Below are 15,477 nucleotides of genomic sequence, written 5' to 3'. Positions count from 1 at the left end.
TAATGAAAAGAGGCAAACAACTTGTACCAAGTGTTACAGTAAAATTAAATCCCATTTCAATTACAAAATGTGAACAACATAAACCCAACACATTTTATTTAGATCATCATTTTGTTCTTTCAAAATAACACACTTTTCAAACTTGAACCTTATATATTAAATGCATAAAATTCATATTTTAGATAAGGTACAAATTTATTTGCCAGTCTCCTCAAGGATTTGTTGCTTGGAAAATGCAAGAGAAAGATGTTAAGTGATAAAATGAATGATTTAAAGAGACAGAAACTTAGTGCAATAAAAAAAAATATCAGCAGTATAAAATTAGCTACTTTTGTCAATATTCTATATACAAGTGCAGTCTGAAACCTATCAAGTTTTAGCATTCAGTGGATCATATAAAATCACTAACAGAGATTGTCTCTTTAAATTTTAATTGTATTTTCATCTCCATGCAGAAATTTTACAAGCTGGCTTATAAAATGATTTGAAAGTCAATAATATGGTTTGGAGCAACATACCAAAACAAGTTTCCTACTACGCATTTTCCAAAAACATACAAATAAGGGTTAAAACACAACTTTCGTTTCTATCAGGCAGACAGGGCCTTTACCTGAACCCTAGGAACAAAAGGCGTTGTTCTTCTACTAAGGCTTTGGCTCTGGTAAGCAAAATTAAAGAAAAAAGCAATAAAACAAAACCAAAAAGGACAACACGCTGGGACTAAAAGACCAAAAGTAAAAACAAACACATAAAACTATCCCTTAAATATTATTTTTCCATAACAATACATATCTGAATTAAGGACTTCAATGTAACAAGTTAATTTTGCCCAAATGCTAAGATATATAAAAACTATATAAAATCAGATGTTTAAATGTAATCAACACAACAGGAATTAAGAGCGAATGTAAAATAACATTTTTGGGCTTGTATATTCTGAAAGAATGAGTGTAAACATAGTCCAGGAGTCAAGAAATTTCAGGTTTTACCCTTAAACGCTCTACATAGAAAAAAATCAGTCCAAGAAGTTACATAAAAATGCACCATAGAATTATTATTAGTGAAAAGTCATCTGTAGAAGTAATCGTGTGACTTCTCTAAAACGCATCTAACAAAAATTTTAAAAACATTAGCCAAGTTGGCTCTAGCATTTCTTAAAAGAATAAACACAGTAAGATAAAAGCGTGTGGAACACACTGTACTAACTAGTTGATTCACACCTTAAGAATTTATACCAGGTTCTAGTATTTAAACACCATTTTTAAACATTTATTACATACTATACAAGGTAATACTGTTTATTGCTAATCACACTTATTAATGATAATACCTCAATTCTTTTTATTTATACAATTCTTTATATTTTTCCAAGCCTCTACTGGCAGGTTATTGCAAGTTCATTGTCTCCAACAAAACTAGAAGGTAGGTGCTATTATCTCCAATTTGAAATAAGGAGACATAGAGAAAGGCTGGATATACTTGCCCATATTCAAACAAAAAGTAAGATAGTGTAAAGGTAAAAAAAAATAAAGCCTGGTTCTAAAAAAGAAAACAAGAAAAGGAAGGGAAGGGAAGGGAAGGGAAGGGAAGGGAAGGGAAGGGAAGGGAAGGGAAGGGAAGGGAAGGGAAGGAGAGGAGAGGAGAGGAGGGAAAAAAATCCCAGTTCTGATTAAATCATTGTTTCAAATTCTTATAATAAAATCAAATTTTCTTTCTCTTTTGGCGTATCCTGTTTTCATTTGGAAACAGTTACCAAAAGACATCACAATAATCAGAATTTTGTGCCTTCAGTAAGGCATGCTAATAGCTAAATAGGAACAAAATCAGAAGCATATATCAGGGTTTGGGAAGGAATTTCAAGGCATTCAATTCTTCTTCCTTCCCTAAGATTCCATTCCATTCCTCACATTTCCCATTCTCCTGTCTAATTCAAAGAGTTATCAATAAAGGCTCCAGACCTTTCCATTGCTATAAGGAAACAGATAATAAGTACTAGGAGGACTGTTGCCTAATTTGATTGTCACCAGATAGACACTATTTAAGACATAAATCTAAAACCCAAAGGAAAGCAGATCTTAAAAGCAGACATCAATCATGAGTCATCTTTCTCTCTCTCTAAAAACCAAGGGAATCTCAAATCTAAGCAGTCTTCCTTTTGTGTGGAGACATTTCCAAAGGAAGAAAGAAATCTTTAGATATGGAGTATGTTACTGATATCTGTCTGCATGATCCTAGGTGAATACTTCTCTAACAAATGGGCCAAGGATGGATGAAATGCATAGAGATTAACAAGGCCAGCTGAACAAAGGAACTAACAATATACTCTATTTGGAAATAGATTTTATTTTCCTTCTCCTCTCACCTGTTCTACCTGTTTTAGACCCAAAGCAACAGGTAATGGAAGATTTGTGCAGGTAAGTTTTACTTCATAAACTAAAAAAGCTTAATTTGAAATGAACAGCACTTCAAAATAAATTCGTCCTTTACGGCAAACATTTTCCATCTTCTAAGATGATCTCAAGTAAGCAATTCACAGGATTCTGAAATCAGTTGTCTACAAGTAGGGCAATTTAAACCTAATCTTTACCTATAAGTTTACACATTAAACTTGGCTGGAAAAAACATATTTCTGTTTTGCTAGTGTTTTTAATTGAGATGAAATTCACATATAATAAAAGTAACCATCCTAAGGTATACAATTCAATGGCATTTAGTACATTCACAATACTATGCAACTACCACTTTCTTATAGTTTGAAAACTTGTCATCACCCCAGAATACCCTATGTACCTGTTTGTACCTATGAAGTAATGTAATCAACTCCCATTCCCCTAATGCCCCAACTCCTGGCAACTAAGTTGCCTTCTGTCTCAACAGATTCTGGATATTTCATACATGAATGGTGAACTATTACGTATTGCATTGCAATTTGCAATTCATATTGATTCATTTATTTTACAGGAAATATCTGATGAAACCTGTGACAACTCAGCCTCATACAAATGAAGAATTGAATTTGTACACTATTTTGCATTTTTTTCATGTTTATTTATTTCCAAGAGAGACAGACATACAGCGTGAGTGGGGGAGGGGCAGAGAGAGAGGGAGACACAGAATCCAAAGGAGGCTCCAGGCTCTGAGCTGTCAGCACAGAGCCTGATGCGGGGCTCAAACTCATGAACCACAAGATCATGACCTGAGTCGAAGTGGGACACTTAACCGACTGAGCCACCTAGGTGCCCCTTTGCATCATACACTGCACTATCTTTAGGGCATTCCTTTTACGCAATGCTTCTGGAATAACAAGGTTGTGATGATGAGGTACAAAACATAAAAGCTCAAGGGAATAAACCTTCATTTACAGGAAGTTTTTAAAAGGCTGTAGAGTTTCTAAGGATACTGAAAGATACATACCTATTCTTCAGTTACTTACTCCATTTAAATGGGCATACAAAATGGATATGGACAATATTTACAAACCCATCACTAAAAATGGAGTCAGAAAAATATTAAAACAAAGTAACTTAGGGAAACATTGTAGACATAAAGCAACCACAGACCCAGAAGTAAAACAAAATTATTATCAGTAAGAATCAATGTGTTCTTATAGAAAGAAAGAATTTTAAGCTTCTCACTTTTAAAAAGAGTCAAAGGCTATATTTTATCTTAACACTGTTTCAAAAAGTAGCCAACTAATTTAAATTTTTGATTTTTAATTTAATTTTAAATGGTTGATGTAATCATTTAAATTATTAATTTTAAAGAATTGAAAGAACTACAAAAGTAATCCCCTAAAGAAGCAAACTATTAAACTGTGGAAGAACATAAGTTTTAAAAAGAATCAAAATAAGAGAGTTTTGACACAGCCAAGGCTAACATACAGTCCAGGTGCCATAAACCTGAACTCAAAATGATTTTCTCACCAAATACATTTATGGCACTTTCATACTATGCCCTAGAATAATAACCAGCAACAGCAGAATTCAAGCATAGAGAGGAAATAAATTGCATAAAGTTTTAAAAATATCAACAGCCTTGAAATGAAAGTTTAAACAACAATTTAAATTATATGTATATTTCTACTTGAGAAAATATCAGTCCACGAACTGACCTAATACATTAGGAGGTCAGCTTATATACCACACAAATTTTCTTTGTTCTCCAGAATTAGCAATGCCATAAAATTGTGAGCTATGGGCATAGGTAAAAACTCACCAGAATAAAAATGCCCAAAGGTAAAATAAATAGAAGGATATAGGAATTGTAACGTTGCCTTGCGACTTCCTAAGAATTTTCCCAAAAGGTGATATATATGGACATATTTTCCTAACCTCTACATCTTAGAGAAAACCAAAATGGTCTCCAGTTGGCAGGAATAGGGTTAAATATAAAGGGAAACACTGTATCCAGAAGGATATCTTGCTTATGTTTCCTGCATGCAAAGAATGAAAATAAAATTAAGTTTCATGAAGATGAAATCTGTGTCTATCGGATTGTTCACGGTTATATTCCCAGCAACCGGGATTAAGGTTGACCCAGGGCCAGAGCTTAACATATATTTCTTGAGTCAATGATTGAAGATTAATTTCATACAAACATTTTTGAGGAAAATTTTGGCAACAGATTTCAAGAATCTCAAATTTTTTTTCTCTTTCCTTCTCTTCCTGTAATTTTACTTCTGAAAAGTTATCCTGACAAAAGAATGTTCTGTTCGACCTAACAGAATACGTAAGAGTTATACTGAAGGATTTCCATGGCATCATTGTTTATAGTAATATAAATTAAGAACAAGCAAGATGTCCCATTATAGAGAATTAAGTTAAAATGGTATATTAGCTATTAAAATAATTTTAAGAGAAATTTTGAAAGAAAAAAGTTTTAAAGAAAAATGTGCACAATATATTACTCAGTAAAAAAGCAGATTTCAAAATATTATACACAGATTTATTACTTTTGTTTAAACATTTATATGTATGTGAATGTTACACTTTAGTGGCAGGTTATACGTGATTTTATTTTTTTATGTATTTATCTGCACTCTAGATTTTCCACAATAAATATGTATAGTATTTATTAACACCATCTTACTGGAACATATCCCTTCCAAGTCATAAGAAAATGATAAAATGTACACACTTTAAACTATAATTACATGGATTTTAAACTAACATCATTTATAAATGTAAATATTATGACTTGAAATCATTAATTATATATTTAAAAGTAAAACTTTTAAGTTTATGTTTCCCTAAAATATTTAAGTCTTACCTTTCTACTATATTCATTTTGAACCATGATGAAAAATAGCTGAATTTGAAATTTGTCTAAATGCCTGCACTACACTCCTTAATATTCCCCCCACTTCCATACGCCCTGGGATTTCAAAGTCAGTAACAAAGCAATACTTACTTACTATGAAGTCTAACTTCCGCTCCCTCTTCCACCAACTGAAGTCAACTACACACACACACACACACACACACACACACACACACACACACACATTTATTTATGTACTGGCATCATCCAGTCATACTATGCATTATTTAAAGATGGACTATTTCACTGAATCCATAATAATTAAAAAGAAATGGTTAATGTCTATTAGCACTTTCTAAAATGGTGAAAGTACACATATATTTGTAACTACAAATGACAACATCTGTGCTGTCAATATATGTAAAAGAATAAGTTGAAAGATGCTACTTATGATGGAAACTGAAAAAAAAAAAGACCACTGTCTTCAAATGAAAAGGTTCACTCTGTTTATGAGAGAAAGTAAACAAAAATAATAAAGAGAAGAAATTCATTTTTGTAAGACATTTACAAGTTCCTGGTAAGTATCTCAACTTCTTTCTTGTGTAACTTTTCTGTCATTGCCACCTTTGTGATCAAAATAGTCCCAGAACAGACATGTCTAAGAACTTTTTCAATAATTTAAATCTGTTAATTCTGCTTATACTTCCTATATCTTGTAATTAATAAAAATTCTTCACCAAAAAAAAATCAAACACCTCCCTTCCCCTCCCCCCAAAAAAGAAATTTCAAAGCTGATTAAACAAGAAGCTTTTTCGATTGCTCTTAAAACACCAGCCCAAAAATAGTTTATTTTTTAATTGTAACATTTTTTATCCAAAATTCAGTATCTGAATTTTGATAACCTAAATAGTTCTTAATAGTGATAAAATTGCAAGTTTATGCAAGTTTACTAATTCATCAACATTATGTTTCTAAACTATAACAACATGAATTTCAATATTTTAATATTTTAAATAGTTTAAAAAGAGAATGACAACTGAAGAAATTCATAATAATTGAAGGCTCAAGTTTGCAAGGCTCTTCGAATATGGACAGATAATGCCTTATTGAATTTTTCATTTTTATTATAAAATGTTCAAATTAGGGATCACTTACTATGTAATCACACAGTACACTCAGTTATCTATTAAATATTTTACCATCTATTTAGTTTTGTCTGTTGACCAAAGCATCTCAAGTACCATTATATTGAGAGCAATATTCATACCCCAATGCTTTACTATGACATTCAAATTTCCTTAAACTCAAAAAGTAGGGAATGTATAAAATTTACTTTCATCTTAAATATACCATCTTTGTACAATACATCAATTTTATTTCTCTTAAAAGTCTAGGACAAGTTATAGTCATTTTCAGACACTGAGCAAAAATCATAACCTTGAATTCTAGAATAAAATTACTAAGGTAAAAAAGGTTTTAGATAGCATCACAAATTTTCTCATAAATTCCAGAAAACCTAGGGGATATTGCTCAGTGGTAGAGCATTTGACTGCAAATTCCAGAAAACCTAATAAACTCTAATAAAGAAATACTATGCTAAGTAATTTAAATTTCAATTAACTGAAATTACTAAAAATGAGAAAGTTGATGGTTAAAAGCAACATTATAGTTTAAGAAGGAGTTGGTTTACAAAATGCTATCGTCATAAAGTGTTAACAATACTTGGTATTCCAAAAAGAGAAATTAATGTAGTGATTACATACTGAAAGTTGTCCAGATAAGTACTGTGGAACATCCCTCAACATGCCGGGACTCATGGGAGAGGTAACGGAAATAGATGGGCGGTCCATTTTTTGAGATTCGAATGAGCTGGAACCTGAAATGGCAATTATACATAAGAAATAATAATGATGACTCTTCATTAGCATTTAATAATCTTTACCACATATCTTTTAAATTATTTATGTATTTATTTATTTAACATGTCCACAAAACATCATTATATAGACCATTTTCTTAGCCACAATATTCCAAATAAACTTACAGCTATGTTTTGAAAGTTTAAGTACAGCTGAGCGACTCTCTTAAGACCAAGAGTGAAACATTTTCTCTGCCAATTATAGTAAAGACCGACTTCTATGCCAGGACTTAGTTACTTTGCTATGTATATACTAAACTCGTATCTTATCATAACATATTAAGAAATTTCTAAAAATAGAAACTCTGGAAAAACCAAAACCTAAATCAAAAAAGCAACTTGAAGGCGATGCAAACTTGTAATGCTAAAAACATAAGTACTAGAATATTAATCATGAAGTGTTTCCAGGAAGTGACACTTTAAAACCATATCTGGAAAAGAATATAGTAAATTAGATGGGCAGAAAGGAAGAGAGGGGCTATGAAACAAGAGACATTACAGCAGAGAAAGCACAGCCTTGGTACTCAGAAGTTATATATATGAATTTATTTCTATGGAGGGGAAGGAACGATTCAGAAAGTGAACAAAAATGGAGCTAAGGGGATAGTGGGGGGATTAAGTGCCTGGAATTCTGGGCTACACATTTTGGCACTAATCGAGTATTAATCATTATTGCCTCATTCTCTTCTGAGTGAGGCATTAACTGCATTTGAAGATGACTTTACCACTTATTGAAAGTGTGAATTGAGGGGTGCCTGGGTGGCGCAGTCGGTTAAGCGTCCGACTTCAGCCAGGTCACGATCTCGCGGTCCGTGAGTTCGAGCCCCGCGTCAGGCTCTGGGCTGATGGCTCGGAGCCTGGAGCCTGTTTCCGATTCTGTGTCTCCCTCTCTCTCTGCCCCTCCCCCGTTCATGCTCTGTCTCTCTCTGTCCCAAAAATAAAAAATAAAAAACGTTGAAAAAAAACGTTGAAAAAAAAAATTAAAAAAAAAAAGAAAGTGTGAATTGATTTGAGAGAGAGGGAAAACACTTCAAAACAAATGGAATTCAGTAAAACAATAATAGGAAAGGTTGTGAAGATGGAATGGGCAGAAAGAATTCCAGCAATATCACAAAATAGACAAAAGAGGACTCGGAAATGAATTAGACATGAGAGATAAAGGGAGAAACATGAAGATTTCAAGCCTTGTAATTAGACAGGAGATCAAGAAAATCCTTTATGTCTCTGTCTTGTTCTCTGAACAGGACACTGCTGATATTTCTTGGGATGTAAAACACTGGACAAGTCCTGTGTTTAAAGGAATGGGTGGAGGGGCGCCTGGGTGGCTCAGTCAGTTAAGCCTCCGACCTTGGCTAAGGTCATGATCTCGCGGTTTGTGAGTTCGACCCCACGTCGGGCTCTGCGCTGACAGCTCAGAGCCTGGAGCCTGCTTCTGATTCTGTGTCTCTCCATCTCTCGGCCCCTCTCCTGCTCATGCTCTGTGTCTGTCTGTCTCTCGATAATAAATAAACATTAAAAAAAAAAAAAAAAGGAATGGGTAGAGAAGTTAATTAGAACTAACACGATACCTCTGAGACATCCAAGGGGAGATGTAAAGCAGGTAACTGGATGTAGGGATGGGACCAAATGTTGAGTAGATATTAGTGTTAGGAATCAAGCCGTAAAGTGTCTGCCAAATTGTAGGCATGAGTGGATAAAGCACACTTCTAAAAAGGGTATAGTCTAAAATGAAGGGGGAAACTTTGTCTTGGCATCAGAAGTAACAGTGATACCTTATATAATATTTAGAAGTGGAAAGAATGATGGCTTTATGGTGAGAAGTAAGCTCAGTTTTCTACAATGTTAAGCTTCAAGTAAGAGGAAGACACTTAACATATTATTTAAACATCCAAGGATAAAGGAATAATGACGGATCATTTTGATAACATAAATTTAAGAGTCATATGGCAATTAAAACTATTATGAAGAGAAGGATTTATTGAGGAACTAAGAGGATTAATAATTGGGCCTTGGAGAAACCTATTCTTCAACATTTAAAGAATAAAGGATTGATTCTAATTTAATTTGAGAAAGGATCCCTATCTCCTCAGAAACAATTTTAAAATTATAGACTAGGGACTTTTTAAATAGCTATAATAAGATAAAAGGTTCCACCCTGCTCATACAATACCTGAGTGATGTTACATAAGTGAATAAGAACTGTACATATTTCATAGGACTTTTGTAAGAAATAAGTGTGATAATGTAGACACAACATCAAGCACAATCCTGGGCATCCGGTAAAATGGGAGCAGTGATGATAACGATAATGATATCATATATATAATAATTACCATTATATTAATACAGTTGACCCTTGGGTTGAGGGCTCTAGCCCCTACACAGTCAAAAATCCACAATAACTTTTGATTCTCCCAAAACTTAACTAACAATAGCAGAGAGACAGGGAGAATGAGAATCCCAAGCAGGCTCCACACTGCCAGTGCAGAGCCCCATGTGGTGCTCAATCTCACGAACCATGAGATCCGACCTCAGCCAAAATCAAGAGTCAGACGCTTAATCGACTGAGCCACCCTGGTGGCACTCATAGTATATTCTTAATTATTGTAGAATCCGATCACTTCTCATCACTTTCATTGCTACCACCAATGCCTAAGTCACCAAATAAGATACTAAAGATTCCAATGACCTAAGTATCCAAATAAGATACTAAAGATTAAAATAGTTCCTTCACTGCCCTCTCTGCTTTCACTCTTGACTCATTTAAACTAGTTCCAACATAGTAGCCAGATTTTAAAACATAAATCTCTCCTCAAAACCAACTTATGTAGCTACTGATTGCCCTCAGAGCAAAAGCCCAAAACAAAGTCGTCTTTAGGGAGGCTTATGAAGTCTATGCAATTTGGCTGCCATTACTCCCCACCCTTCATCCTCCCCCCCTGTTTACTCTGGTGCAGCAACACTGGCCTCCTTCTCTTTCCTAAATGCATCTTAGGCTCTCCTGCCTTAGAGCCATAGGACCCAGTCCCCATACCTGAAAAGCATTTCCCCCAGAGAGCCACTCTTTCAAATCTTTGCTCCAATCTTCCCTTCTCAGTATGGTCTATCCTGATCATCTTATTTCAAATGGCAAACCTATTCCTCTCTTCTTTTACAATATCCCTTACTCTACTCTCAATCAATCAAGAAACAGTTCACTGGAAAAAATGCATTTGTTTAACATCTGAAATAGCACTCAGACACAAGTAATAAAAAGCGTTTATGAATTTAACATTACTTAAACTTATATGTCTCTTGTTCCTTTACCACCCTGATGTTAAGTCAGAAATTACTATCCCATTTCTAAAAATATAAATTAGAATATTATTCACTAGATTACCCCAAATATTCCCCTCACTTACTGAGAGTTAGTTTACAAAATAGTACATTTTAGGGCTCCTGGGTGGCTCAGGCGTTAAGTGTCTGACTTCGACTCAGGTCATGATCTCACAGTTCATCAGCTTGAGCCCCTCTTCAGGTGAGCTCGAGCCCCACTTTGGGTGAACATGAACCCCGGGTGAGCTCCACTTCTCTCTCTCTCCACCCCTTATGGGATTCATTCTCTCTCTCACTCTCTCTCTGCCCCTCACTCACCTGTGTGCCGCCCCCCCACCCCCAAAAAGTAGTAAATTTTAAAATTAGAAGAAACGGAGGAAGAAAGGGCTCTCTTAGGAAATATGGGTATGTTCATTATTTTTATTGTGATGATGGTTTCATCTGTATGTCAAAACTTACCTCCTTGTGCACTTAGGTGCGATTTATGGCAGTATACCTTAATAAAGCTATCTAAAAACACATAATATTTAAGATAGTGTGATTAAAAAAAAACTCTTAAAATATTATAGAATTTTGTACTTTATCTCACCATAACATGAAATAATGCTAAATTTTTTCATTTGTATATGACTATATATTTCAGAACAAGATTATTGTATTTCTTAGTTTGTGTTAATTGATTAAATACTTGAATGACATTATTATTTTCTTCTAATATAAATGAAACTTACTAGACTCCAGTTGCGCATGTGTGGTATCAGGTATTCTAGGGATATCTCTGAAATGATAGAATAAGAAAACAAGAAATTGTTTCAACAACTAATACAACTGCTATTTTGACTATTATCAACCCACATATAACAGCACAGTATAAAATGAACAAAATTGTGCATTACATAAATAAGAAAAAACAAGCTGTGGTACTTTATTGCTAATAAAAACATTCTGAGCTAACCCCAATTATTTAAAAAGGAATAGTCATATGCATTTACAGCAGATTTATAAAAACACATACTTTATTTTCTATGTGCGTCACTACATGATTATCCATTCTAATAAATTTTTGAATTCAAGATAAGTTTTAGGATAAATGCATTTGAATTCTATTCTGTTCTTTATTCAGTAACATTGAAATGCAAATAAAATATAACTAAAAGAAATATTTAAAGATTCAGATTGTGACTGAAATTTTTACTGAAATGGAGTGCAACAACTTCATTGAGAAAAAATGCAGCCATGGTTTTCATTGGGACTTAAAAATTGTAACTGCATTTACACCAAAAATGTGCACGTTTTTGTTTGAGATTTGCCAGGAGAGGTAGATTTTAAAGGTTAAGATCATTCAGAAAAGTACATAAAAGAATATTAAAGATAGTAAACAAAAATATGATTAGAAGATCCTTCAATACCAACAAATAGATTCGATTAATACACTAAGCTAATACATTGCAGTTTTATCATATTACAAAACTATGAAAAGACAAAATGAAAAATAGATACAATGTCATGTGCCAGATTCACTACTCTGAATGTGAGTAGTGAATAAAACTTTTTCAGTAAATAAAGTTGAATTGAATAAAAAGTTTTCAATAAAACTAAGTTAGCAATGTAGAGTCATTTTCCCCAACATAAAAAGAGTGCAAAATAATATAGTTCAAATATTTCCTAAATGAATGAAAATGGGGCATTAGTGCTCTACAACAAAAAACAATTTCTATAGCCTCCACCCTCGAATACTCTTAATCCCAGCTTGTATTTAATAATTTGCTGCTGTCAGTGTATATATATTTTTTTATTGCTTTTATTTAGCTACAAGTATATCTTTTACATTGGCTTAGAATATAAGCTTCTGTAAGGAAAATACTGCTGATATTTAATGAGTAATTTTCATAATATAAGCACAAAGGATGATATTTATTGCCAACTTTTGGAAACCATTAATTTCATCTATAAGTAAAAATTACAAAAGGAGTACTTTGGTATTTGATTATTTTTTTGGTCTGTTTCCTTAAAGATGTCATTTTGCTCCTTCCACTGTTCCTTCTGTTTAGGAATAGTGTGCCCTTAGGCCCTCTCTTTCCTATGTTGAAATCTCCATTTTGAAAAAATACAGAAAATTCATTGACCCTCATTTTCACAATGTAGAGGACCACAGTTCATGAAATTTTCTTCTAAAAGTAATTGTTACTGGAGCAACTGGGTGGCTCGGTAGGTCAAGCATCTGACTCCTGATTTTGGTTCAGGTCGTGATCTCACAGTTCATGAGACGGAGCTCTGTGCTGGGCTCTGCACTGACAGTGTGGAGTCTGCTCGGGATTCTCTCTCTCTCTTTTCCTCTCCCACTTGTGCTCTCTCTCTCTCTCTCAAAATAAATAAATAAACATTTTTAAAAAATGGAAAAAAAAGTTTTTTAAATAAAATTCTTAAAAAGAAATAAAAGTAACAGTTACTGAAGTCTCCTTCTTCCACCATGCCTTTGGTCATCTGTCAAGCCACTAAGACAATAAGAATAATAAACACCTAAATATTTTCTTCTTCTTTTCTAATGAACTGTGTATTCTAGCATGATGAGATAAAGTGATGTCATGATTTTTGGTGAACTGTTTTAATAAAAATGAAAAGAAGCATTGTCCTCAAAACAATAATTTTTATGGAACAACCAGGTAATTTGCACACTACAGATTGTTTAATGGTAGTCAATTTTATAAGGCACATGTAGAAAGTGCACAGACCAACTCACCCAATAGGTCTTGAAACAACAAGCTCCACTTGTGGTTCAGGTTTGGACTCCAGAATGATGTTATATACTTCTTCAAATGTGGCTCCTTGCAAGAACCTTCCATTCCATTCTAATACTTCATCACCTATAGTACATTCCAGTAATGATAATCTTAGAAAGAAAAACTAATCCCATAAAATACACTTGAAGCAAAAGCAATCTTAAACTGTAATGAACTCCATAGAATACAATCACTGTTATGGAGTAAGACCTACTGACAACCGTTGCATTGGCATCAAATTTGATGATGAGATGATTAGTATTTTTACCCAAAAGGACAAAGGGATTGAGGAATAAAATTACATACAAGCTATCTCTGTGGTTTCTTAACAGGAGTCTAACTCCAGAAACTATCTAATTGTGGAAACTATTAAACTCTGTTACCTCTTTGAAAACTTTATGATTATATTCTAAGGTTTTCGATATATATGCAACAAAGCACCTTATCTAAAGTTTCTTATAAAAAGCTTAACACTTAACATCTTATCACATCTTCTCTAAGGCATTCAAGGATCTCTCCAATAGTATCCATTACGAAAGAGATAAGGAGTAACACATTTTAGGAAATATGTATTTATCCCTGAAGTTTGTTTCCTAAACTGTTGGAATTTTTTTCAAAAGAAAAATTAAGGCTTACAAGAAGCTAAATAATACTAGATACACAATAAGAGTATCCGTCAGCAAAAAAATTATATCAGTAAATATAAAAATCTTTTTATCTAATGTGACTCCAGAAACAATAGTTATACTTTCCATTAATGAATAAAGTTTAAATATCTAAGTTAAAGAAGCCTTTGTTTTTGGTCAAATCACTTCCAAACGAGGATAACTTTTTTATAACTACTTGAGTTTAACAGTTTAAATATAAAAAATCAAAGATAGAAACCTACCTGGTCTAAGATGTCCTACAGTATCAGCTAAACTTCCTTTTTTTACTTTGGTAATAAATGCACAAAGCCGACCTGATTCAGTCATCTTTCCTCCTACAACCTGTTTAAAAGAGGAAAGTGTTTAAAACAGGCATACTGTTCAAAGGAACATAGTTGCAGATTCAAGTAAAAAATAACTAGACAATTTGTAGCTTTTAAAACTATAATATTCTAAAAATAATTTTTAAATAATATACTGTTATTATTAGGAACTAAATACATGTGAACTATTCTCACATGTTCTAAAATTTTCACAATTTAATCTATTATTTGTAAAAAATATTGCATACCTTAGAAAAAATTGAATAATTTGTAATTTCTGTCTTAAAGAATAATTTTTATCATTTCTAAAAACATTCTATTACAGTACTATATAGTTATATTAAAATTTCCTTTTTTTTAAGTTTATTTATTTTGAGAGAGAGAGAGAGAGAGAGAGAGAGAGAGAGAGAGAGACAGTGTGAGAGGGGTGTGCAGAGAGTCAGGGAGAGAATCCAAAGGCCCCACACTGCCAGTCGAGAGCCTGACATGGGGCTCGATCTCATAAACCATGAGATCATGACCTGAGCCGCTATCAAGAGTTGGACACTAAACCAACTGAGCTACCCGGGAGCCCCTATATTAACATTTCTAGTTGTAGATTTCAAATATCATGATCATATAAATATTTGTTACTTTGATGACAGTTATGATAATCTAAAATTTCATTAGTTAGTAATATTTTAGGCACATTGGTAATGTATATGATGATGGTGGATTTTTTTCTGAGAAAATTACAAAGTGTACTGAATCTCATTTGAATTCATGTAAACTTTAAACCATTGGCATCCCAATTTTTTTCCTACTTTTATGTTGTTATTTACATATATCTGTTAGAAAAAGGAAAAATATGTCAGCAACAATGCTGTGGAGTCATATGCGTACCTGTAAGACTGGCCTCTTACAAACATTAATGCTTCCGATCAACTACCATTCAATCACTGTATCACCTTTATAGCATGTTAAGCAAACAGTGGTAATTAATTTCATTAACTAGTTATTTTTTTTTCTCTAATTTGAGCGAATGATATCTGAATTTTAAAAATCACTGACTTATTGCATGCATTTAATCCCAAGTTGCAATGATTCACACCCAGGTGCAGTTCAGTTAATATTAACTGAAGATTCCTATGTTTCATTCTGAAAATTAAATGCACAGGTATTATGGGCCAACATCCTTATGTTACCATTTTTAAACTTCCTTGGCTTGATAACCTTCCATAGTAATAACAACCTAC

At 33.2% G+C, this 15,477-nt stretch overlaps 1 protein-coding gene across 49 annotated transcripts in view; it reads right to left on the bottom strand.

The window, feature by feature from the left end:
* The window catches only part of RIMS2 (regulating synaptic membrane exocytosis 2), a 612,947-nt gene that overhangs the window by 282,976 nt on the left and 314,494 nt on the right, over positions 1-15,477 (bottom strand). For 26 of the 49 annotated variants that reach the window (XM_058698770.1, XM_058698807.1, XM_058698778.1 and 23 more), the window contains 4 exons: positions 14,162-14,261; positions 13,233-13,356; positions 11,224-11,270; positions 7,023-7,135 (listed from right to left, as the gene is read on the bottom strand). In XM_058698770.1, the coding sequence (XP_058554753.1) occupies positions 7,023-7,135; positions 11,224-11,270; positions 13,233-13,356; positions 14,162-14,261 (384 nt within the window). Of the gene's footprint in view, positions 1-610; positions 659-7,022; positions 7,136-11,223; positions 11,271-13,232; positions 13,357-14,161; positions 14,262-15,477 lie in introns of all 49 variants that reach the window. The other 23 variants (XM_058698768.1, XM_058698754.1, XM_058698772.1 and 20 more) reach the window with 1 other exon arrangement.

Source organism: Neofelis nebulosa, chromosome 14 (genome assembly GCF_028018385.1).
Source record: "Neofelis nebulosa isolate mNeoNeb1 chromosome 14, mNeoNeb1.pri, whole genome shotgun sequence".
Lineage (NCBI taxonomy): Eukaryota > Metazoa > Chordata > Mammalia > Carnivora > Felidae > Neofelis > Neofelis nebulosa.
Note: the sequence above shows the minus strand (reverse complement) of the source record. Positions and strands in the feature narration are given on the sequence as shown.